Raw genomic sequence first — 26,876 nt, forward strand, 5'->3', positions numbered from 1 at the left:
TGACAAAACTGAACATTTTAGAGTGGCTTTTTAATTTCCTCAGCACAATGTGCATCGGTGTAATGATCATGCTGTTTAATCAGCTTCTTGATATGCCACACCTGTCAGGTGGATTGATTCTCTTGGCAAAGGAGAAATGCTCACTAACAGGGATGTCAACTATTTTTGTACACAACATTTAAGAGAAATAAGCTTTTTGTGTGTATGGAAAGTGCCTGGGATCTTTTATTTCAGCTCATAAAACATTGGAACAACACTTTACGTTTATGTTTTTGTTGGGTATATATTAGCAAGAACCTATTTAGCATCTTTTGGTGATAAAGTTGAAATATTCTCTCAATGTTAAGTTCTGCTTACAATGTAAGATTAATGTTCTAGACACATTTCATGGGAATGTTGATAAGAACCTTTGTCATCATTACTGTTGCCAAGTCCATCAAGGCCCTGATTGGTGAACCACTGATCCATTCATTGCTCTGTCTATTGGCAAGGTTAGGAATACACACACAAGGCTTTCAACGTACATATTTAACCCATTCTGACATGATTACATTGTGCGTGTTCATAGTAATTATTATTATAGTAATTATTATTCAACACCTGGGATTTGAACTCACAATCTCTTGGTTCACAGCATTCAGATCTTCCTGCTACGCCAGCATGTCCGTGTCAGTTATCGCTGAATTTGACTATTCAGTCATCATTGATTTGATTTACTTATTTCAACAATTTAAGGGTTTTCTGTATAGTTGTCTAATGTTGGTGGGGCATATTAAACTGTTTTAATGATACTCCTGAATCACTATGATAAATAAAAGATTTGACATACAGTTGAAACTGTGATGTAAACCCATTTAACTTGTATTTTTTATTCGGGAATTTAACCGCAAAAGCTATTTTTATATCATCAAGCACAGCCTTTTATCTGCAACAAGTCAATTTGATGGAAACACATCTCTGATGGAAAGTACACATGTTGTTTTTAATGCAGATTTTAGAATATTCGTATGTAAATCTGTCACCAATGGAAACCTAGCTAAAGATACTCCTGAATAACTACTATCAAAACGCGTTGTTCTTGTGTACTATTAACGAGATGAGATTCACTTCAAAGTGCATTCACCCTATTGATTAGACCAATCAAGTTGTTTCAGATCTATACAACTGACTAGGGAGGAGGGGTTAGGGGTTATTCAGGACAGGGCCTAACTATACTGATGAGGAGGGGTTAGGGGTTATTCAGGACAGGCCCTAACTATACTGATGAGGAGGGGTTAGGGGTTATTCAGGACAGGGCCTAACTATACTGGGGAGGAGGGGTTAAGGGTTATTCAGGGCCTAACTATACTGGGGAGGAGGGGTTAGGGGTTATTCAGGACAGGGCCTAACTATACTGGGGAGGAGGGGTTAGGGGTTAGGGGTTATTCAGGACCTAACTATACTGGGGAGGAGGGGTTAGGGGTTATTCAGGACAGGGCCTAACTATACTGGGGAGGAGGGGTTAGGGGTTATTCAGGGCCTAACTATACTGGGGAGGAGGGGTTAGGGGTTATTCAGGACAGGGCCTAACTATACTGGGGAGGAGGGGTTAGGGGTTATTCAGGACAGGGATAACTATACTGGGGAGGAGGGGTTAGGGGTCATTCAGGACAGGGCCTAACTATACTGGGGAGGAGGGGTTAGGGGTTATTCAGGACAGGCCCTAACTATACTGGGGAGGAGGGGTTAGGGGTCATTCAGGACAGGGCCTAACTATACTAGGGAGGAGGGGTTAGGGGTTATTCAGGACAGGGCCTAACTATACTGGGGAGGAGGGGTTAGGGGTTATTCAGGGCCTAACTATACTGGGGAGGAGGGGTTAGGGGTTATTCAGGACAGGGCCTAACTATACTGGGGAGGAGGGGTTAGGGGTTATTCAGGACAGGCCCTAACTATACTGATGAGGAGGGGTTAGGGGTTATTCAGGACAGGGCCTAACTATACTGGGGAGGAGGGGTTAGGGGTTATTCAGGGCCTAACTATACTGATGAGGAGGGGTTAGGGGTTATTCAGGACAGGCCCTAACTATACTGATGAGGAGGGGTTAGGGGTTATTCAGGACAGGGCCTAACTATACTGGGGAGGAGGGGTTAAGGGTTATTCAGGGCCTAACTATACTGGGGAGGAGGGGTTAGGGGTTATTCAGGACAGGGCCTAACTATACTGGGGAGGAGGGGTTAGGGGTTAGGGGTTATTCAGGACCTAACTATACTGGGGAGGAGGGGTTAGGGGTTATTCAGGACAGGGCCTAACTATACTGGGGAGGAGGGGTTAGGGGTTAGGGGTTATTCAGGGCCTAACTATACTGGGGAGGAGGGGTTAGGGGTTATTCAGGACAGGGCCTAACTATACTGGGGAGGAGGGGTTAGGGGTTATTCAGGACAGGGCCTAACTATACTGGGGAGGAGGGGTTAGGGGTCATTCAGGACAGGGCCTAACTATACTGGGGAGGAGGGGTTAGGGGTTATTCAGGACAGGCCCTAACTATACTGGGGAGGAGGGGTTAGGGGTCATTCAGGACAGGGCCTAACTATACTAGGGAGGAGGGGTTAGGGGTTATTCAGGACAGGGCCTAACTATACTGGGGAGGAGGGGTTAGGGGTTATTCAGGGCCTAACTATACTGGGGAGGAGGGGTTAGGGGTTATTCAGGACAGGGCCTAACTATACTGGGGAGGAGGGGTTAGGGGTTATTCAGGACAGGCCCTAACTATACTGATGAGGAGGGGTTAGGGGTTATTCAGGACAGGGCCTAACTATACTGGGGAGGAGGGGTTAGGGGTTATTCAGGGCCTAACTATACTGGGGAGGAGGGGTTAGGGGTTATTGAGGACAGGGCCTAACTATACTGGGGGGGGGTTAGGGGTTATTGAGGACAGGGCCTAACTATACTGGGGAGGAGGGGTTAGGGGTCATTCAGGACAGGCACTAACTATACTGGGGAGGAGGGGTTAGGGGTTATTCAGGACAGGCACTAACTATACTGGGGAGGAGGGGTTAGGGGTTAGGGGTTATTCAGGACAGGGCCTAACTATACTGGGGGGGAGGGGTTAGGGGTTATTCAGGACAGGGCCTAACTATACTGGGGAGGAGGGGTTAGGGGTTAGGAGTTATTCAGGGCCTAACTATACTGTGGAGGAGGGGTTAGGGGTTAGGGGTTATTCAGGACAGGGCCTATCTATACTGGGGAGGAGGGGTTAGGGGTTATTCAGGACGGGGCCTAACTATACTGGGGAGGAGGGGTTAGGGGTTAGGGGTTATTCAGGACAGGGCCTAACTATACTGGGGAGGAGGGGTTAAGGGTTAGGGGTTATTCAGGACAGGCCCTAACTATACTGATGAGGAGGGGTTAGGGGTTATTCAGGGCCTAACTATACTGGGGAGGAGGGGTTAGGGGTTATTCAGGACAGGGCCTAACCATACTGATGAGGAGGGGTTAGGGGTTATTCAGGGCCTAACTATACTGGGGAGGAGGGGTTAGGGGTTAGGGGTTATTCAGGGCCTAACTATACTGATGAGGAGGGGTTAGGGGTTATTCAGGGCCTAACTATACTGGGGAGGAGGGGTTAGGGGTTATTCAGGACAGGGCCTAACCATACTGATGAGGAGGGGTTAGGGGTTATTCAGGGCCTAACTATACTGGGGAGGAGGGGTTAGGGGTTAGGGGTTATTCAGGGCCTAACTATACTGATGAGGAGGGGTTAGGGGTTATTCAGGACAGGCCCTAACTATACTGGGGAGGAGGGGTTAGGGGTTAGGGGTTATTCAGGGCCTAACTATCCTGGGGAGGAGGGGTTATGGGTTATTCAGGACAGGGCCTAACCATACTGATGAGGAGGGGTTAGGGGTTATTCAGGGCCTAACTATACTGGGGAGGAGGGGTTAGGGGTTAGGGGTTATTCAGGGCCTAACTATACTGGGTAGGAGGGGTTAGGGGTTATTCAGGACAGGGCCTAACTATACTGGGGAGGAGGGGTTAGGGGTTATTCAGGACAGGGCCTGACTATACTGGGGAGGAGGGGTTAGGGGTTAGGGCTTATTCAGGACAGGGCCTAACTATACTGGGGAGGAGGGGTTAGGGGTTATTCAGGGCCTAACTATACTGGGGAGGAGGGGTTAGGGGTCATTCAGGACAGGGCCTAACTATACTGGGGAGGAGGGGTTAGGGGTTAGGGGTTATTCAGGACAGGGCCTAACTATACTGGGGAGGAGGGGTTAGGGGTCATTCAGGACAGGGCCTAACTATACTGGGGAGGAGGGGTTAGGGGTTATTCAGGACAGGGCCTAACTATACTGATGAGGAGGGGTTAGGGGTTATTCAGGACAGGGCCTAACTATACTGGGGAGGAGGGGTTAGGGGTTAGGGCTTATTCAGGACAGGGCCTAACTATACTGGGGAGGAGGGGTTAGGGGTTATTCAGGGCCTAACTATACTGGGGAGGAGGGGTTAGGGGTTAGGGGTTATTCAGGACAGGGCCTAACTATACTGGGGAGGAGGGGTTAGGGGTTAGGGGTTATTCAGGACAGGGCCTAACTATACTGGGGAGGAGGGGTTAGGGGTCATTCAGGACAGGGCCTAACTATACTGGGGAGGAGGGGTTAGGGGTTATTCAGGACAGGGCCTAACTATACTGATGAGGAGGGGTTAGGGGTTATTCAGGACAGGCCCTAACTATACTGGCTCAATAAGCACATGTCATAGAGATATCCCTTATTGGGACAGTGTGTAGGGCATTTGTCATTGGTGCTCGTGGCCTGGGTTTGAGACCCGGTAGGAAAGACACCCTTCTCTCACATTCTAAGCAATATCTGTTAATGTAATTATTTTAGCAACAGTTACACTTATCTGATATAATTCAAATGAGTTTCTCATTGAAAGATGGGAATTCGTAGAATTCTAGCTGAGCATCTGAAGGAGAACTCTACCGTGGTTTTGAAATCCACACCACATACAGTATACCATTTAAAACAAACATGTCAGGGTTGCTGCTAATAAGAAACACAGTCTCAGAATATCAGAAAGATGTATATTTTCAGTAGCATGTCTGTACTTTCTTACATTTGTCATTTAACCAATGATGATGCCAGTTATACCAAAACAGCAGACAACACAGAGATCTCCAAGTTTTAATGTGAACCAATGGACAAATGGCAACAGAATAGTAATAATTATAATGAACAGAATATCTTGGGACCAGTGTTGTAATATATGTAGCCTGTATAGCTACATGTTCCTTATTAGTCTCCATGGATGTGGAGGATCTATCCACCACCATTGAACATGAACAAGGCAAGTACCTTGGTGTTCCTTTCTTTTTGATAGCCTGTATATTACTTTCAGAAGCATATCTCTACCGGCGTGTTGTGTATTTTTTTGAAAGCCTTGTCTCACGTGCTAATGGGATTTATGCTGCAGGCTATCGTAAAAGCTGAGAAAGATGGCAGCTGGGTTTTTACCCCGCTTATAATATTTTTCTCAGAGAAATGCTCCCATTATTTTTTAGTTATTCGAGGAGAAAGAGAACAACATTTCAGTCAAATCCAAACTACGCAAAGGCAGCATTGATCTCTTGGTCCAGAAACCACATCAAGCCTGAAGAAGCATCTGGAGTTTGTGCACAAAGCGTGAAAGAGGAGAATCTATACACGCTATAATAAACAAAGATGCATAAATATTACGTCTAACAAAATGTCCAAGTTAAAACAGAAATAATGACATTAACATGCTAAGAATGTGAGAGTATAGTCTCGAACCCACCAGAATGTTTGGTGAATGTGAGAGTAGGGTCTCGAACCCACCAGAATGTTTGGTGAATGTGAGAGTATAGTCTCAAACCCACCAGAATATTTGGTGAATGTGAGAGTAGGGTCTCGAACCCACCAGAATGTTTGGTGAATGTGAGAGTATAGTCTCAAACCCACCAGAATATTTGGTGAATGTGAGAGTAGGGTCTCGAACCCACCAGAATGTTTGGTGAATGTGAGAGTAGGGTCTCGAACCCACCAGAATGTTTGGTGAATGTGAGAGTAGGGTCTCGAACCCACCAGAATGTTTGGTGAATGTGAGTGTAGGGTCTCGAACCCACCAGAATGTTTGGTGAATGTGAGAGTAGGGTCTCGAACCCACCAGAATGTTTGGTGAATGTGAGAGTAGGGTCTCGAACCCACCAGAATGTTTGGTGAATGTGAGAGTAGGGTCTCGAACCCACCAGAATGTTTGGTGAATGTGAGAGTAGGGTCTCGAACCAACCAGAATGTTTGGTGAATGTGAGAGTAGGGTCTCGAACCCACCAGAATGTTTGGTGAATGTGAGAGTAGGGTCTCGAACCCACCAGAATGTTTGGTGAATGTGAGAGTAGGGTCTCGAACCCACCAGAATGTTTGGTGAATGTGAGAGTAGGGTCTCAAACCCACCAGGTTGTTTGGTGAATGTTGATGGAATATTCTCCTAACTCACAGAAACTGGACACATTCATTTCTTTGCAATGTTCCCATGAAGTGTGTCTAGAACATTATTATTTTAAGTTCTGAGAACATTGTAACCATGTTCTGGGTAAGTTCTATGTGACATTAAGTGAATGGTCTCTTGGAAACATTCCTTGCACATAACGAGAACATTCCTATGAAAACGTTAGTTAATGAACTAAACTCTTAAGGGAACTTTCTCACATTGTGGGAATGTTTGTTGTTAGCTGGGTTCTGTTATGTTCATATTCTCTTTCTCTCTCCCTCTCCCCATCTGTGGTTGTTGGTAAGATAACTTCAGCAACATTGTATACTGTATGTTTGTCAAGAAAAGTGTAAAAATAGGGAAAAACTATAGAAATGTATTTTAGGCTGAAATTCAATTTCGGAATATGAGTCACCATACTAGAACATTAACAAGTTCTGAGAACATGGTAACCACTTTCTGGGTAAGTTACATTTGACATTAAGTGAATGGTCTCTTGAAGCATTCCTTGCACATCACGGGAACATTCCTATCAACGACCTAATGAGACTCTTAAGGGAACATTCTCTAAAGTTGTGGGAGCGTTTATTGTTAGATGGGAAGTGCCTTTTAACTTCAAATAATTTGTAAGACATTGCAATTACATTCCATCTTTTCAACTTCTCTGATTGTTAAAGAGCTAAATAAATGATAAGTCATCTCATTAACTGTCTGTTTTATTATATTATGAAGAAAATCTGTTCAAAATTGTAGGATCAGAGCCCACGGTAAGTTTGTGGCTAATGGTATTATAATATAGAGGTTGACATCTCCACACGCTTTCCATAAAGATTGTCATTAACTCTCCTTTAAAGGGGTTGGTGTAGATATTGCATCTGGACAAAAAAGAAAAAGTAGTTTATTTATTTAATTCAATTTTATTAAAAGGTGATAACAAAACAAAGATCATTACAATAATAACTCTGCTTCCACAATCACACAACAGTAACACAAGGAAAAAACACATTTATATGAGAGAAAGGGATACAAATCACATCAATTTAAGAGTAGAAAGAAAATATGTACTGACACTGAAAACAACTCATATTACCTCAGTCATTTAATCAAATCAAATGTATTTATATAGCCCTTCGTACATCAGCTGATATCTCAACGTGCTGTACAGAAACCCAGCCTAAAACCCCAAACAGCAAGCAATGCAGGTGTAGAAGCACGGTGGCTAGGAAAAACTCCCTAGAAAGGAGTAATCTACTGTCGACATAATCTACTGGAGAGAGAACCAATCAACCACTCTTATGAAGTGTTTTAACCACTGTAGAACCGCTTTGAAATAGAAGACTTGGCTTAGATAGGAACTCAGATCCTTTTGAAACAGGCCAGTTTCCAGGAACCGGATTAAGCCTACTCCTGGACTATAAAGCATGCTCAATGGAAACTCCAGGACGAGGTTTAATGGTGTACTCAGCCATGTCTCACGGTAGTAAATTGGTGGTCTGTTGATATCCCTCTAGTGGTGTGGGGGCTGTGCAGTTTTGCTCAGGGGCAGAACAACAGATTTGTACCTTCTCAGCTCGGGGATTCGATCCAGTAACCAGCCACCTGCTGTGGCCCCGTATAACGACACCCCCGGACAGAGACAACCCACCCATTTTGCCAAAGCAGAGCCCCCACACCACTAGAAGGATATCAACAGACCACTAACTAACAATTTCTCCGATCTCTCTCTCCCCTCCCGGAGGACATGAGCCCTAGGACCATGCCCCAGGGCTGGCTACCTGGCCTGATGACTCCTGGCTGTCCACATCCTCTCTGTACCTTGGGCGGCAGGGTAGCCTAGTGGTTAGAGTGTCGAACTAGTAACCGGAAGGTTGCAAGTTCAAACCCCCGAGCTGACAAGGTACAAATCTGTCGTTCTGCCCCTGAACAGGCAGTTAACCCACTGTTCCTAGGCTGTCATTGAAAATAAGAATTTGTTCTTAACTGACTTGCCTAGTTCAATAAAGGTAAACAAAATATTTTACATTTAAAAAAAAAAAATCCACCTGGTTGTCCTGCTACTCCAGTTTCAACTGTTCTGCCTGCAGCTATGGAACCATAACAGTCCCAGTCTGTTTTAAACAGTCTGTTACCTTACACCATGACAGTCGCCGTCTGTTTTAAACAGTCTGTTACCTTACACCATGACAGTCGCCGTCTGTTTTAAACAGTCTGTTACCTTACACCATGACAGTCCCAGTCTGTTTTAAACAGTCTGTTACCTTACACCATGACAGTCTCCGTCTGTTTTAAATAGTCTGTTACCTTGCACCATGACAGTCTCAGTCTGACCCCTTTTCCACATATTGTTAGGTTATGGCCTTATTCCAAAATGTATTCAATAACAATAATTACCACATAACGATGCAACAAAATCATGGTTTGGGGAATTTTTGAACTGAAATATCACATTTACATAAATATTCAGACCCTTTACTCAGTGCTTTGTTGAAGCACCTTTGGCAGCGATTACAGCCTTGAGTCTTCCTGGGTATGTCGCCAAAAGCTTGGCACACCTGTATTTGGGGAGTATCTCCCATTCTTCTCTGCAGATCCTCTCAAGATCTGTCAGGTTGGATGGGGAGTGTCGCTGCACAGCTATTTTCAGGTCTCTCCAGAGATGTTCGATCGGGTTCAAGTCCGGGCTTTGGCTGGGCCACTCAAGGACATTCAGAGACTTGTCCCGAAGCCACTCCTTCGTTGTCTTGGCTGTGTGCTTAGGGTCGTTGTCCTGTTGGAAGGTGAACCTTCGCTCCAGTCTGAGCACTCTGGAGCAGGTTTTCATTAAGGATCTCTCTGTACCTTGCTCCATTCATCTTTGATCCTGTCCCTGCTGCTGAAAAACATCCCCACAGCATGATGCTTCCTCCACCGTGCATCACTGTACGGATGATGCCAGGTTTCCTCCAGATGCTTGGCATTCAGAATTCAATCTTGGTTTCATCAGACCAGAGAATCTTGTTTCTCATGGTCTGAGAGTCTTTAGGTGCCTTTTGGCAAACTCCAAGTGGGCTGTCATGTGCCTTTTCCTGAGGAGAAGCTTCGGTCTCCATCTGGAATGTTCTCCCATCTCCACAGAGGAACTCTGGAGCTCTGTCAGAGTGGCCATCGGGTTCTTGGTCACCTCCCTGACCAAGGCCCTATTCCCCCAAATGTTCAGTTTGGCTGGACAGCCAGCTCTAGGAAGAGTCTTGGTGGTTCCAAACTTCTTCCATTTAAGAATGATGGGGGCCTCTGTGTTCTTGGGGACCTTCAATGCTGTAGAAATGTTTTGGTACCCTTCCCCAGATCAGTGCATTGACACAATCCTGTCTCTGAACTCTACGGACAATTCTATCGACCTCATGGCTTGATTTTTGCTCTGACATGCACTGTCTGCTGTTGGACCTTATATAGACAGATGTGCACCTTTCCAAATCATGTCTAATCAATTTAATTTACTACAGGTGGACTCCAATCAAGTTGTAGAAACATCTCAAGGATGATCAATGTAAACAGGATGCACCTACGCTCAATTTCATGTCTCATAGCAAAGGGTCTGAATACTTATGTAAATAAGGTATTTCTGTTTTTTATTTTTTATAAATTTACTAAAATTTCTACAAAGCTCTTTTCGCTTTGTCATTATGGGCTATTGTGTGTAGATTGCTGAGGAATTTACTTAATCCATTTTAGAATAAGTCAGTAACGTAACAATATGTGGAAAAGGTCAAGGGGTCTGAAAACATGTACATATTATATACAGTGCAAGTACCATATTATATACAGTACCAGTCAAAGGTTTGGACCTACTCATTCAAGGGTTTTTTATATTTTACCACTTTTTATATTTTAGATTTGAGATTCTTCAAAGTAGCCACCCTTTGCCTTGATGACAGCTTTGCACACTCTTGGCATTCTCTCAACCAGCTTCATGCGGTAGTCACCTGGAATTCATTTAAATTAATAGGTATGCCTTTTTAAAAGTTAATTTGGGGAATTTCTTTCCTTCTTAATGTGTTTGAGCCAATCAGTTGTGTAGTGACAAGGTAGGGGTGGTATACAGAAGATAGCCTTATTTGTAAAAGCCCAAGTCCATATTATGGCAAGAACAGCTCAAATAAGCAAAGATTAAAATAAATAAATAAATAAATATATATGTTTTTTTAAATTTTGTAAATCTTTGCTTATTATGTATATATATATATATATATATATATATATACACCTTTATTTAACTAGACAAGTCAATTAAGAACAAATTCTTATTTTCAATGACGGCCTAGGAAAAATCTGTCGTTCTGCACCTGAACCCACTGGGTTAACTGCCTTGTTCAGGTGCAGAACGACAGATTTTTACCTTGTCAGCTCGGGGATTCGATCTTGCAATTCGGGACATTTCAAGAACATTGAAAGTTTCTTCAGTGCAGTCAGAAAGACCATAAAGAGCTACGATGAAACTGTCTCTCATAAGGACCGCCACAAGAAAGGAAGACACAGAGTCACCTTTGTTGCAGATAAGTTAATTAGTTACCAGCCTCAGAAATTGCAGCCCAAATACATGCTTCACAGAGTTCAAGTAACAGACACATCTCAACATCAACTATTCAGATGAGACTGCGTGAATCAGGCCTTCGTGGTCGAATTGCTGCAAAGAAACCACTACTAAACGACACCAATAAGAAGAAGAGACTAGCTTGGGCTAAGAAACACGAGAAATGGACTTTAGACCGGTGGAAATCTGTCCTTTGGTCTGATGAGTCCAAACTTTAGATTTTTGGTCCCAACCGCCGTGTGAGACACAGAGTAGATGAACGGATGATCTCTGCATGTGTGGTTCCAACTGTGAAGCATGGAGGAGGTGTGATGGTGTGGGGGTGCTTTGCTGTTGACACTGTCAGTGATTTATTTTGAATTCAAGGCAAACTTAGCCAGCATGGTTACCACAGCATTCTGCAGCAATACGCCATCCCATCTGATTTGTGCTTAGTGGGACTATCATTTGTTTTTCAACAAGACAATGACCCAACACACCTCCAGGCTGTGTAAGGGCTATTTGACCAATAAGGATCCACAATCACCTAACCTCAACCCAATTGAGATGGTTTGGCCAAAGAGTGAAGGAAAAGCAGCTCAACAAAAAAAAGTGCTCAACATATATGGAAACTCCTTCAAGTCTGCTGGAAATGCATTCCAGGTGACAGGTGAAGTTGGTTGAGAGAATGCCAAGTGTGCAAATCTGTCATCAAGGCAAACGGTGGCCACTTTGAAGAGTCTAAAAATAAAATAAACGTTGATATGTTTAACACTTTTTTGGTTACTACATGATTCCATATGTGTTGTGTCATAGTGTCATAGTTGTGTTGTCTTCACTGGGTAAAAAGAAAGGAAAAGGCTGGAATGAGTATGTGCAAACCTTTGACTGGTATTGTATTTTCAATCACAAGAAGGGTCGAAATGTAATGAAGTCGGAGACCACAAGGTGTCACCAAAGGATCACGTCAAGCTGTTGTGGACGGCAACTAGAACCGGAAATGTCTGGAAACAACCCACGTGAATGAATGAATGACGGAGGCTACAAAAACATTAGATAATATTGCTAACCAGCTTAATGCACAAAGCCTAGTTTCATCCCAAACATTACGAGTAGCAGTTTAAAACCAACAGTATGGTACAGTACAACGTAACATGAGGTAGCTTGCTTATGTTAGCTGGCTGGCTAGCCATCACCATTCAATCAAAGCCTGCACCAACTTGGAATGTGCACGTAGCTAGCCTGCAAGTAGCCTTGGATTTGTTTCTGCTACAAATAGGAGATACACACACGGGCGTTTTTGTAACGGTAAAGCACTTGTTGTGAACTATTTACAATACCATTGTGCATGATTTTACAAACCCGATATTGTTGTTGGTAGCATATTAGCTAGCTTCAGATAAGGTTATTTTTCCTGATTGAATCAACTGCAGACGGGATGGTTATTTTTCACATGTTCTAGAATGTTCCAAAATGTTGAAAAATGGAAACAAAGTTGCATGAGAACATGAACTAGCTACCACCCTCCCTCTCTACAGAGGGATTTTGAATTATGTTTTGGCGGGAATTTTATCTTAATTAGACTCATTCAGCACATCCCTCATCAATACATCCTAACAACATATGTTATCTACTCTTTATTTTTTTAAACTGTACTCAACTAGTCCCTTGATCATAAGTCTCTGTTCCATTACATTAGAGCCCCAAAGTGGAGGCGTCCCATAAAACCTAGTGGTCAAATAGGGAAATGGTTCCAATAGTTTTCCCACCATTCATTTTCCCATTAGGGGATTTTAGAGACACTTAAAATAAGGGCTGTGTTTCCTGTAGGCTTAACTTTATCTCTCTCAGACACAGTCAGGAACCAATATACTCAGTCAGTTAGGAAAGCTAAGGGTAGCTTTTTCAAACATATATTTTCATCCTGTAGCACTAATTCCAAAAAGTTCTGGGACACTGTATAGTCCATGGAGAATAAGAACACCTCCTCCCAGCTGCCCACTGCACTGAGGATAGGAAACACTGTCACCACTGATAAATCTACGATAATCAATCATTTCAAATGCTTATTTTCCACAGCTGGCCATGCTTTCCACCTGGCTACCCCTACCAACATCTCAGCACCCCCTGCAGCAACTTGCCCAAGCCCCCGCCCCGCTTCTCCTCTGCAAAATCTGGATCCCTACAAATCAACCGGACGAGACAATCTGGACCCTCACTTTCTATAATTATCTGCTGAAATTTTCGTATCGTCTGAGATCCCCAAAGATTGGAACGCTGCCGCAGTCATCCCCTCTTCAAAGGGAGTGACATGCTAGACCCAAACTGTTACAGACCTGTATCCATCCTGCCTTGCCTTTCTTAAATCTTCGAAAGCCAAGTTAACAAACAGATCACCGACCATTTTGAATCCCACCGTACCTTCTCCACTATACAATCTGGTTTCAGAGCTGATCATGGGTGCACCTCAGCCATGCTCAAGGTTCTAAACAATATCATAACCGCCATCAATAAAAGACAGTTCAGCCGTCTTCATCGACCTGGCCAAGGCTTTTGACTCTGTCAATCACCGCATTATCGGCAGACTCAACAGCCTTGGCTTCTCAAACGACTGCATCGCCTGATTCACCAACTACTTCTCAGACAGAGTTCAGTGTGTCAAATCGTAGGGCCTGTTGTCTGGACCTCTGGCAGTCTCTATGGGAGTGCCACAGGGTTAAATTCTCGGGCCGACTCTTTTCTCTGTATATATCAATGATGTCACTCTTGCTGCTGGTGATTCACTGATCCACCTCTACACAGACGACACCATTCTGTATACTTCTGGCCCTTCTTTGGACACTGTGCTAACAAACCTCCAAATGAGCTTCAATGCCATACAACACTCCTTCAGGGGCCTCCAACTGCTTTTAAATGCAAGTAAAACTAAGTGCATGCTCTTCAACCGATTGCTGCCCGCACACTCCCGCCAGACTAGCATCACTACTCTGGACAGTTCTGACTTAGAATATGTGGACAACTATAAATACCTAGGTGTCTGGTTAGACTGTAAACTCTCCTTCCAGACTCACATTAAGCATCTCCAATCCAAAATGTAATCTAGAATCGGCTTCCTATTTCGCAACAAAGCATCCTTCACTCATGCTGCCAAACACCCTCGTAAAACTGACTATCCTACCGATCCTTGACTTTGGCGATGTCATTTACAAAATAGCCTCCAACACTCGGCAAATTGGATGCAGTCTATCACAGTGCCATCCGTTTTGTCACCAAAGCCCCATATACTACCCAGCACTGCAACCTGTATACTCTCGTTGGCTGGCCCTCACTACATATTCGTCGCCAAACCCACTGGCTCTAGGTCATCTATAAGTCTATGCTAGGTAAAGCGCCACCTTACCTCAGCTCACTGGTCACCATAGCAACACCCACCCGTAGCTTGCGCTCCAGTAGGTATATTTCACTGGTCATCCCCAAAGCCAACACCTCCTTTGGCCGCCTTTCCATCCAGTTCTCTGCTGCCAATGACTGGAACAAATTGCAAAAATCACTGAAGCTGGAGTCTTATATCTCCCTCACTAACTTTAAGCATCAGCTGTCAGAGCAGCTCACAGATCACTGTACCTGTACACAGCCCATCTGTAAATAGCCCATCCAGCTACCTCATCCCCATATTATTACTTACCCTCTTGCTCTTTTGCACCCCAGTATCTCTACCTGCACATCATCATCTGCTCATCTATCACTCCAGTGTTAATGCTAAATTGTAATTATTTTTTGCCTCTATGGCCTATTTATTGCCTTATCTCCCTACTCTTCTACATTTGCACACAATGTACATAGATTTTTATTTTGTGTTATTGACTGTACGCTTGTTTATTCCATGTGTGACTCTGTGTTGTTGTTTGTGTCACACTGCTTTGCTTTATCTTGGCCAGGTTGCAGATGTAAATGAGAACTTGTTCTCAACTGGCCTACCTGGTTAAATAAATTAAAAGGTGACTTTTATCAAAATATTCGGCTTTGGAAGCATAAGGACTTTATTTTTCATATCGGCAAGAAATAATTTTCTAAAAACAAAAGGTCAAATTGATACACACTTTTTTATAGGTTTACGTTTCCCACACGGTCGGCTGCAATTTATCTCCATCTCTTCATTCAAAGACTCAATCATGGACACTTACTAACAGTTGTGGCTGCTTCACGTGATGTATTGTTGTCTCTACCTTCTTGCCCTTTGTGCTTTTGTCTGTGCCCAATGTTTGTACCATGTTGTACTGCTACCATGTTGTGTTGTTGTTTTAGGTCTCTCTTTATGTAGTGTTGTGGTGTCTCTCTTGTCATGTGTGTTTTTGTCCTATATTTTTAATCCCAGCGCCCGTCCCTGCAGCAGGCCTTTTGGTAGGCCGTCATTGTATATATGAATTTGTTCTTAACTGACTTGCCTAGTTAAATAAAGGTTTTAAAAAATATCTCTCTCTTATATATTTATATATATATATATATATATATATAAAAATGTATATTCAACCGGTGTATTTAGCATTTCTGAAATTATTTGGATGTGATATGAAAGTCTCTCCCTCTCAGTATATAGATAAACAATAAGGCCCAAGGGGGAGTGGTATATGGCTAAGGACTTTTTTATGCACGACACAATGTGGAGTCCCTGGATACAGCCCTTAGCTGTGGTATATTGGCCATATACCACAAACCCCGGAGGTGCCTTATTGCTATTATAAACTGGTTACCAACTTAATTAGAGCGGTAAAAATATGTTTTGTCATACCTGTGGTATACGGTATACCACGGCTCTCAGCCAATCAGCATTCAGGGCTGGAACCACCCAGTTTATAATAATGGTTTAACTCCACCAGGCACCATGTTGAGTCGTCTACAGGAGCTGAAGAAGGAGGAGGAGACTCTCCTGAAGATTAAAGTTATGCTGCAGGACCAACTCAACAGACTCAAGGTACGTCTACAGTCTACACTCCTGAATAGATTAGCCTCTGCAGTGGAAGCTTTTATACATCCAATCAATCACGTTAGATCAGCAATTACTCCAAGGAGGGGAGGGAAGGCCACTGTCTGGTCCAACGCAGGGCCTCTGTCTGGTCCAACGCAGGGCCACTGTCTGGTCCAACGCAGGGCCACTGTCTGTTCCAACGCAGGGCCTCTGTCTGGTCCAACGCAGGGCCACTGTCTGGTCCAACGCAGGGCCACTGTCTGGTCCAACGCAGGGCCTCTGTCTGGTCCAACGCAGGGCCTCTGTCTGGTCCAACGCAGGGCCACTGTCTGGTCCAACGCAGGGCCTCTGTCTGGTCCAACGCAGGGCCACTGTCTGGTCCAACGCAGGGCCACTGTCTGGTCCAACGCAGGGCCACTGTCTGGTCCAACGCAGGGCCATTGTCTGATCCAACGCAGGGCCACTGTCTGGTCCATCGCAGGGCCTCTGTCTGGTCCAACGCAGGGCCTCTGTCTGGTCCAACGCAGGGCCTCTGTCTGGTCCAACGCAGGGCCTCTGTCTGGTCCAACGCAGGGCCACTGTCTGGTCCAACGCAGGGCCTCTGTCTGGTCCAACGCAGGGCCTCTGTCTGGTCCAACGCAGGGCCACTGTCTGGTTCAACATCCATAATATGTGGATTGTAATAGTAAAAGGATTGTTGTTGGAGGCAGATGGTTGATGTCACCCGTAATAGGATTGTTGTTAGAGGCTGATGGTTGATGTCACCTACACTGAACAAAAATATAAACACAACATGCAACAATTTACTGAGTTACAGTTCATAAGGAAATCAGTCAATTTAAATCAATTAATTAGGTCCTAATCTATGGATTTCACATGACTGTGAATACAGATATGTATCTGTTGGTCACAGATACCTTAAAATAAAGGTAGGGATGTGGATCAGAATACCGGTCAGTATCTGGTGTGACCACCATTTGCCTCATGCAGTGTGACACATCTGTATGTAAACTTCTGACCCACTGGGAATGTGATTAAAGAAATAAAAGCTGAAATAAATCTCACAATAAATGTCACATTCTTGAAATAAAGTGGTGATCCTAACTGACCTAAGACAGGGAATTTTTACTAGGATTAAATGTCAGGAATTGTGAAAAAAATTGGTTTAGGTGTATGTAAACTTCCCACTTCAACTGTAGTGTTCAGTGTATTAATGTGGTCTGTTCAGTGTATTAGGGTTAGTATATAGTGTTCTGTGTATTAATGTGGTCTGTTCAGTGTATTAGGGTTAGTATATAGTGTTCAGTGTATTAGGGTTAGTATGTAGTGTTCAGTGTATTAGGGTTAGTATGTAGTGTTCAGTGTATTACTGTGGTCTGAACAGTGTATTAATGTGGTCTGTTCAGTGTATTAGGGTTAGTATGTAGTGTTCAGTGTATTACTGTGGTCTGTTCAGTGTATTAGGGTTAGTATATAGTGTTCAGTGTATTACTGTGGTTTGTTCAGTGTATTAGGGTTAGTATATAGTGTTTAGTGTATTAATGTGGTCTGTTCTGTGTATTAGGGTTAGTATATAGTGTTCAGTGTATTAATGTGGTCTGTTCAGTGTATTAATGTGGTCTGAACAGTGAATTCATGTGGTCTGTTCTGTGTATTAGGGTTAGTATATAGTGTTCAGTGTATTAGGGTTAGTATGTAGTGTTCAGTGTATTAATGTGGTCTGTTCTGTGTATTAGGGTTAGTATATAGTGTTCAGTGTATTAGGGTTAGTATATAGTGTTCAGTGTATTAATGTGGTCTGTTATGTGTATTAATGTGGTCTGAACAGTGAATTCATGTGGTCTGTTCTGTGTATTAGGGTTAGTATATAATGTTCAGTGTATTAGGGTTAATATAGTGTTCAGTGTATTAATGTGGTCTGTTCTGTGTATTAATGTGGTCTGTTCAGTGTATTAGGGTTAGTATATAGTGTTCAGTGTATTAATGTGGTCTGTTCTGTGTATTAATGTGGTCTGTTCAGTGTATTAGGGTTAGTATATAATGTTCAGTGTATTAGGGTTAATATAGTGTTCAGTGTATTAATGTGGTCTGTTCTGTGTATTAATGTGGTCTGAACAGTGTATTAGGGTTAGTATATAGTGTTCAGTGTATTAGGGTTAGTATATAGTGTTCAATGTATGAATGTGGTCTGTTCTGTGTATTAGGGTTAGTATATAGTGTTCAATGTATTAATGTGGTCTGTTCTGTGTATTAGGGTTAGTATATAGTGTTCAGTGTATTAATGTGGTCTGTTCTGTGTATTAGGGTTAGTATATAGTGTTCAATGTATTAATGTGGTCTGAACAGTGTATTAGGGTTAGTATATAGTGTTCAGTGTATTAGGGTTAGTATATAGTGTTCAGTGTATTAATGTGGTATGTTCAGTGTATTGGGGTTAGTATATAGTGTTCAGTGAATTCATGTGGTCTGAACAGTGTATTAATGTTTTAGTTTGAAGAAGGGGCCCTGAAGTGTATCATCAACGCTCAGACAGAGGAGGGTCCTTCACAACCTGCCAGTCCTCCTGAGGTACTGCACACACACACACACACACACACACACACACACACACACACACGTCTCACCCCCCTTCATCTAATAACCTGACTGTGTTCCCTGCAGGTTCTGAACCTGGATGATAAAGTAGTGATCAACCAGACCAGGCTGCTGCTGAGTGGTCCTGAAGACTACCACATGGAGGAGGAGGAGGAGGAAGAGGATGTAGATGACAATGAGCTTGAAGCAGTGCCTGAGGAGGAGGAGGAAGATTATTATTGAGTTTATATTAGCGCTGAGTGGGCCTGTCCCAAATGGGACCCTATTCCCTATATAGAGCACTATGGGCCCCTGGTCACTATATAGGGAATAAGGAACCCATAGGCCTCTAGACATACACACTGAATGTACAAAACATTAAGAACACCTGCTCTTTCCATGACAGACTGACCAGGTGAAAGCTATGATCCCTTATTGATGTCACCTGTTAAATCCACTTCATTCAGTGTAGATGAAGGGGAAGAGACGGGTTAAACAAGGATTCTTCAGCCTTGAGGCAATTGAGACATGGATTGTGTATTTGTGCCATTCAGAGGGTGAATGGGCAAGACAAGATATTTCAGTGCCTTTGAACGGGGTTTGGTAGTAGGTGCCAGGTGCACCGGTTTGTGTCAAGAACTACAATGCTGCTGGGTTTTTCACACTCAACAGTTTCCTGTGTGTATCAAGAATGGTCCACCACCCAAAGGACATCCAGCCAACTTGACACAACTGTGGGAAGCATTGGAGTCAAAATGGGCCAGCATCCCTGTAGGAATGCTTCCGACACCTTGTAGAGTCCAGGCCCCGACGAATTGAGGTTGTTCTGAGAGCAAAAGGGGTCCAACTCAATATTAGGAAGGTGTTCCTAATGTTTGTTCACTGTGTGTACAGTGCATTCGGAAAGTATTCAGATCCCTTCCCCTTTTCCACATTTATTTTTACGTTACAGCCTTATTCTAAAAAATATTTATTTATTTATTCTACAAAGCGAAAACAGATTTTTCCAAATGTTTCCAAATGTATTAAAAATAACAGAAATACATTATTTACACAAGTATTCAGACCCTTTGTTATGAGACTCGAAATTGAGCTCTGGTGCATCCTGTCCATTGATCATTCTTGAGATGTTTCTACAACTTGAGTGGAGTCCACCTGTGGTAAATTAAATTGATTGGACATGATTTGGATTATATTAACGGTCCCACAGTTGACAAGGAATTGTCCGAAGATCTCCGAGACAGGATTGTGTCGAGGCACAGATCTGGGGAAGGGTACCTACAAATGTCTGCAGTATTGAAGGTCCCCAAGAACACAGTGGCCTCACTCATTCTTAAATGGAAGAAGTTTGGAACCACCAGACTTCCTAGAGAACCTTCCAGAAGCACAACCATCTCTGCAGCACTCCACCAATCAGGCCTTTATGTTAGTGGTCAGACGGAAGCCACTCCTCAGGAAAAGGTACATGAGAACCTGCTTGGAGTTTGCCAAAAAAAACACCTAAAGGACTCAGACCATGAGAAATAAGATTCTCTGATCTGGTGAAACCAAGATTGAACTATTTGGCCTGAATGCCAAGTGTCACGTCTGGAGGAAACCTGGCACCATCCCTACGGTGAAGCATGGTAGTGGCAGCATCATGCTGTGCAGATGTTTTTCAGTGGCAGGAACTGGAAGTCAGGATCGAGGGAAAGATGGACGGAGCAAAGTACAGAGAGATCCTTGATGAAAACCTGCTCCAGAGCACTCAGGACCTCTGACTGGGGCAAAGGTTCTGAATGTCCTTGCGTGGCCCAGCCTGATCGAACATCTCTGGAGTGACCTGAAAATGACTGTGCAGCAACACTCCCCATTCAACCTGACAGAGCTTGAGAGGATCAGCAGAGAGGAATGGGAGGAACTCCCCAAATACAGGTGTGCCAAGCTTGTAGCATCATATCCAAGACTTAAGGCTGTAGTCGCTGCCAAAGGTGCTTCAACAAAGTACTGAGTAAAGGGTCTGAATACTTACGTAAAATGTGATATTTCCGTTTTTAAATTAATAAATCTAAAGGCCTGTGTTTGCTGTGTCATCATGGGCTATTGTGTGTAGATTGAGGGGGAAAAAACGATGTAATACATTTTAGAATAAGGCTGTAACGTAACGAAATTTGGGGATATTAAAGGGGTTTGAATACCTTGGGAATGCATTGTATATACAGTGAGCTTCAAAAAACATTGGGACAGTGACATTTTTGTTGTTGCTTTGACTCTGTACTCCAGCACTTTGGATTTGAAATGAAGCTTTAATTTGAGCTTATTTTCATCCACATCAGGTGAACCGTTTAGAAGTTACAGCACTTTTTGTACATAGTCCCCCCATTTTAGGGGCCCAAAAGTATTGGGACAAATTCACTTCTGTATTAAAATAGTCAAAAGTTTAGTACTTGGTCCCATATTCATAGCACACAATGATTACATCAAGCTTGTGACTCTACAAAGTTGTTGGATGCATTTGCTGTTTGTTTTGGTTGTGTTTCAGATCGTTGTGCCAAATAGAAATGACTGATGAACAATGTATTGTGCCATTTTGGAGTCACTTTGAATGTCAATAAGAACACTATGTTTCTAAACACTTCTAGATCAATGTGGATGTTACCATGGTTAAGGATAATCCTGAATGAATCGTGAATAATGATGAGTGAGAAAGTTAGACGCACAAATACCCCCCCAACAAATATTCTAACCTCCCGTTATTGTAATGGTGAGATGTTAGTATGTCTTGAGAGTATGATATTTGTGCGTAACATTAGCAGCAGTAACCCAGTTGTAGCCTCAGTAACCCAGTTGTAGCCTCAGTAACCCAGTTGTAGCCTCAGTAACCCAGTTGTAGCCTCAGTAACCCAGTTGTAGCCTCAGTAACCCAGTTGTAGCCTCAGTAAACCAGTTGTAGCCTCAGTAAACCAGTTGTAGCCTCAGTAAACCAGTTGTAGCCACAGTAACCCAGTTGTAGCCACAGTAACCCAGTTGTAGCCACAGTAACTCAGTTGTTGCCGCAGTAACCCAGTTGTAGCCCCAGTAACCCAGTTGTTGCCCCAGTAACCCAGTTGTAGCCCCAGTAACCCAGGTGTTGCCCCAGTAACCCAGTTGTAGCCCCAGTAACCCAGTTGTAGCCCCAGTAACCCAGTTGTTGCCCCAGTAACCCAGTTGTTGCCCCAGTAACCCAGTTCTAGCCCCAGTAACCCAGTTGTTGCTGCAGTAACCCAGTTCTAGCCCCAATAACCCAGTTGTTGCCCCAGTAACCCAGTTGTAGCCCCAGTAACCCAGTTGTAGCCCCAGTAACCCAGTTGTAGCCCCAGTAACCCAGTTGTAGCACCAGTAACCCAGGTGTTGCCCCAGTAAACCAGTTGTTGCCCCAGTAACCCAGTTGTTGCCGCAGTAACCCAGTTCTAGCCCCAGTAACCCAGTTGTTGCCCCAGTAACCCAGTTGTAGCCCCAGTAACCCAGTTGTTGCCCCAGTAACCCAGTTGTTGCTGCAGTAACCCAGTTGTAGCCCCAGTAACGCAGTTGTAGCCCCAGTAACCCAGTTGTAGTCCCAGTAACCCAGTTGTAGCACCAGTAACCCAGGTGTTGCCCCAGTAACCCAGGTGTTGCCCCAGTAACCCTGTTGTTGCCCCAGTAACCCAGTTGTAGCCGCAGTCACCCAGTTGTTGCCCCAGTAACCCCGTTGTAGCCACAGTAACCCAGTTGTAGCTTACTGTTCTACTGTTAGTTGGATAGTCATAAACCCTGCCTAGTTCTACTATTCCTCTTCTGAAAATGTGATTTGAAACCCAACCTTAAATTAGAGTCATGATAATTAGGGTTATCATGACATTGTATTATACAGGAATATGTGGCTGTGGAAACCGCAGGTGTGGGGGGAAATCCCACTTCAATTCAGAAAGTGAACTGAGATTTTAATTCCAAATTGTCTTTATTAGAAAGGCATGACTTTACTTCCTGAATTGAAATGGCCCTAACTGTGGAAGCCAGAGGGCCAAAGGAACTGCATATGTCTATTTAACAGAGCATGAAAACAAGCATGGCTGGGCCATCCCAAATGGCCAGCGAGGGCCCATAGTGCTCTGGTCAAAAGTAGTGCACTATATAGGGAATAGGGTGCAATAGGGCTCTGGTCTAAAGTAGTGCACTATATAGGGAATAGGGTTCCATTCAGAACAGTGAGGGGAGGCTGCAGGACTCTGTAATGTGACCGTGATAACGACAGTGAGGGGAGGCTGCAGGACTCTGTAATGTGACCGTGATAACGACAGTGAGGGGAGGCTGCAGGAGTCTGTAATGTGACCGTGATAACGACAGTGAGGGGAGGCTGCAGGAGTCTGTAATGTGACCGTGATAACGACAGTGAGGGGAGGCTGCAGGAGTCTGTAATGTGACCGTGATAACGACAGTGAGGGGAGGCTGCAGGAGTCTGTAATGTGACCGTGATAACGACAGTGAGGGAAGGCTGCAGGAGTCTGTAATGTGATGTGACCGTGATAACGACAGTGAGGGGAGGCTGCAGGACTGTAATGTGACCGTGATAACGACAGTGAGTGGAGGCTGCAGGAGTCTGTAATGTGACCGTGATAATGACAGTGAGGGGAGGCTGCAGGACTCTGTAATGTGACCGTGATAACGACAGTGAGGGGAGGCTGCAGGAGTCTGTAATGTGACCGTGATAACGACAGTGAGGGGAGGCTGCAGGAGTCTGTAATGTGACCGTGATAACGACAGTGAGGGGAGGCTGCAGGAGTCTGTAATGTGACCGTGATTAACGACAGTGAGGGGAGGCTGCAGGACTCTGTAATGTGACCGTGATAACGACAGTGAGGGGAGGCTGCAGGAGTCTGTAATGTGACCGTGATAACGACAGTGAGGGGAGGCTGCAGGACTCTGTAATGTGACCGTGATAACGACAGTGAGGGGAGGCTGCAGGAGTCTGTAATGTGACCGTGATAACGACAGTGAGGGGAGGCTGCAGGAGTCTGTAATGTGATGTGACCGTGATAACGACAGTGAGGGGAGGCTGCAGGACTCTGTAATGTGACCGTGATAACGACAGTGAGGGGAGGCTGCAGGACTCTGTAATGTGACCGTGATAACGACAGTGAGGGGAGGCTGCAGGAGTCTGTAATGTGACCGTGATAACGACAGTGAGGGGAGGCTGCAGGAGTCTGTAATGTGATGTGACCGTGATAACGACAGTGAGGGGAGGCTGCAGGAGTCTGTAATGTGACCGTGATAACGACAGTGAGGGGAGGCTGCAGGAGTCTGTAATGTGATGTGACCGTGATAACGACAGTGAGGGGAGGCTGCAGGAGTCTGTAATGTGACCGTGATAACGACAGTGAGGGGAGGCTGCAGGAGTCTGTAATGTGACCGTGATAACGACAGTGAGGGGAGGCTGCAGGAGTCTGTAATGTGACCGTGATAACGACAGTGAGGGGAGGCTGCAGGAGTCTGTAATGTGACCGTGATAATGACAGTGAGGGGAGGCTGCAGGAGTCTGTAATGTGACCGTGATAACGACAGTGAGGGGAGGCTGCAGGAGTCTGTAATGTGATGTGACCGTGATAACGACAGTGAGGGGAGGCTGCAGGACTCTGTAATGTGACCGTGATAACAACAGTGAGGGGAGGCTGCAGGACTCTGTAATGTGACCGTGATATGGACAGTGAGGGGAGGCTGCAGGAGTCTGTAATGTGATGTGACCGTGATAACGACAGTGAGGGGAGGCTGCAGGAGTCTGTAATGTGATGTGACCGTGATAACGACAGTGAGGGGAGGCTGCAGGAGTCTGTAATGTGATGTGACCGTGATAACGACAGTGAGGGGAGGCTGCAGGAGTCTGTAATGTGACCATGATAATGACAGTGAGGGGAGGCTGCAGGAGTCTGTAATGTGACCGTGATAACGACAGTGAGGGGAGGCTGCAGGAGTCTGTAATGTGACCATGATAATGACAGTGAGGGGAGGCTGCAGGAGTCTGTAATGTGACCGTGATAACGACAGTGAGGGGAGGCTGCAGGAGTCTGTAATGTGACCATGATAATGACAGTGAGGGGAGGCTGCAGGAGTCTGTAATGTGACCGTGATAACGACAGTGAGGGGAGGCTGCAGGAGTCTGTAATGTGACCATGATAATGACAGTGAGGGGAGGCTGCAGGAGTCTGTAATGTGACCGTGATAACGACAGTGAGGGGAGGCTGCAGGACTCTGTAATGTGACCGTGATAACGACAGTGAGGGGAGGCTGCAGGAGTCTGTAATGTGACCATGATAACGACAGTGAGGGGAGGCTGCAGGAGTCTGTAATGTGACCGTGATAACGACAGTGAGGGGAGGCTGCAGGAGTCTGTAATGTGACCGTGATAACGACAGTGAGGGGAGGCTGCAGGAGTCTGTAATGTGAGCGTGATAACTGCAGCACTACACGTAATGAGGATTCTCTAAATAAAGAACTTAATGCCAAGATGGTAGATGATCCTTCTCATTTTACTTTTCTCCCACAAAACTAAATGTAGCATCCCCAGTCCAATCTACTCCAGTCTATCTGGTTATCTGTGTTTTAACTATTCCTCTTTTCCTAAATTGAAGAAGAATTGATCCCAAACCTGCACCAATGGTTGTTTGTAAATTCATGATAACACAGCCTACTAACATAACTACTGTCCTCTCCTAGAGACATAATAACACAGCCTACTAAGATATCTACTGTCCTCTCCTAGAGACATAATACCACAGCCTACTAACATAACTATCTACTGTCCTCTCCTAGAGACATAATACCACAGCCTACTAACATAACTATCTACTGTCCTCTCCTAGAGACATAATACCACAGCCTACTAACATAACTATCTACTGTCCTCTCCTAGAGACATAATACCACAGCCTACTAACATAACTATCTACTGTCCTCTCCTAGAGACATAATACCACAGCCTACACTGAGGGGGGGCTGGAGAGAAGACATGGGCAATAGGCTCTCGCTCTAGCAGATACCTTCTCAAGCCACAGATGCTGCAAGACATATGAGATCAGACAGGATGTGGAACGATGACTAGCTAGCTGCACAAGCAACAGTGGTTAACATAACGCATTGGACCAGAGATAGTGTGCCAACGTGTATGTGCGTTGCATACTGACGCAATGGACCAGAGCTACTGACTCACTCAATACATGAGACCAACAAACGTCTACAGGTAGCGCGGACATACCATGAGACTTGCAGACCACATAGCTTCAACACGCATAATCTGCAGCCCACCAAGGCCAGCCCAACCTGGGTTGGAAAATGGGGTTTCATAGCTCTAGAAAGAGGCCGAGTTCCTGACTTGGAATTCCGAGTTGGATGACCGTTCAAAACTATTTTTCCCAAAGGGAGCTCGTATTTTCTGAGTTGCCAGTTGTCTTGAACGTACTGAAGTTGGAGATTTCTGAGTTGCCAATTATCTTGAACTGGACACTAAAGACGTCTCAGGACATGGTGATGCTTGGCTGGATATATACAAGTAAACTAATTATGGAAATATCTGTATAAATAGGGTGGATTGATTGATTGCAACTCTTCAGTAAAGCTAGCAACAAAAAAAAACACGTAGTTTTCTCACAGATGAAGACTGGTCTGTTGCCACTGTAGATGTCAGGTAACGTTGAAGGATTCCCTCTCAGTGTCTGGATATCTTCCTCTAAAATACTGGATTATTTGCATTAATCTTGAAGATTTCTGAATTCAAACGCATTAAACCATTGCTTATTTAGTCAGCTTGCTAACTAGATACATATGTCTGTCGTTAGTAAATTAACTAACTACGCTAGTTAGTTACAAAACAATAACAGGCAAAGATTGAAAAGAGACGGATAGATTACTTATGTTAACAAGCTAGACAAACATTTGAAAACATTACCTCACCGAAGAATAAAAAAAATAATTAAACTGTAAAGCATTGTTGATTATCCTGGAGCACATTTCATTAGGTAGATAGTTAGCATAGTTAAATACATAAAAAATATGTTTTTATCCTAAATAAAAGTTGGAAAACGGTGACGGCAGTTGACGATTTCAACTTGATGTTGGCGCGAAAACAGCCAGTGCATTCTTAAGGTCATGATATCAGTCAGCACAACGAACACAATTTATTTTTTATTTGTATCAATAACTATTTTACTTGTAAGACAAAATAAGTATTTTGGAACATGTGGTAACTACATTTAATTGTGAAAAATAAATAATTATCACGAAAGTAGTCCGGTCACCACCCTTGTTTCCTCC

General features: G+C 44.2%; 1 protein-coding gene across 1 annotated transcript; it reads left to right on the forward strand.

The window, feature by feature from the left end:
- Positions 1–12,048: 12,048 nt before the first annotated feature.
- On the forward strand, positions 12,049–19,185 carry LOC109866786 (snRNA-activating protein complex subunit 5). Its single transcript, XM_020455621.2, has 4 exons — positions 12,049–12,346; positions 15,916–16,010; positions 18,495–18,572; positions 18,666–19,185. Exons 2-4 carry the CDS (start codon positions 15,921–15,923, stop codon positions 18,819–18,821), a joined length of 324 nt encoding a protein of 107 aa, XP_020311210.1. The 5' UTR covers positions 12,049–12,346; positions 15,916–15,920; the 3' UTR covers positions 18,822–19,185.
- The last annotated feature ends 7,691 nt before the right edge of the window (positions 19,186–26,876 follow it).

Source organism: Oncorhynchus kisutch, linkage group LG22 (genome assembly GCF_002021735.2).
Source record: "Oncorhynchus kisutch isolate 150728-3 linkage group LG22, Okis_V2, whole genome shotgun sequence".
NCBI lineage: Eukaryota > Metazoa > Chordata > Actinopteri > Salmoniformes > Salmonidae > Oncorhynchus > Oncorhynchus kisutch.

Coding starts and splice junctions, on each gene's coding strand:
- LOC109866786 (XM_020455621.2), top strand. CDS start 15,921: ATGTTGAGTCGTCTACAGGAGCTGAAGAAGGAGGAGGAGACTCTCCTG. Junction 16,011..18,494: donor ACCAACTCAACAGACTCAAG/GTACGTCTACAG, acceptor TTAATGTTTTAG/TTTGAAGAAGGGGCCCTGAA. Junction 18,573..18,665: donor AACCTGCCAGTCCTCCTGAG/GTACTGCACACA, acceptor TGTTCCCTGCAG/GTTCTGAACCTGGATGATAA.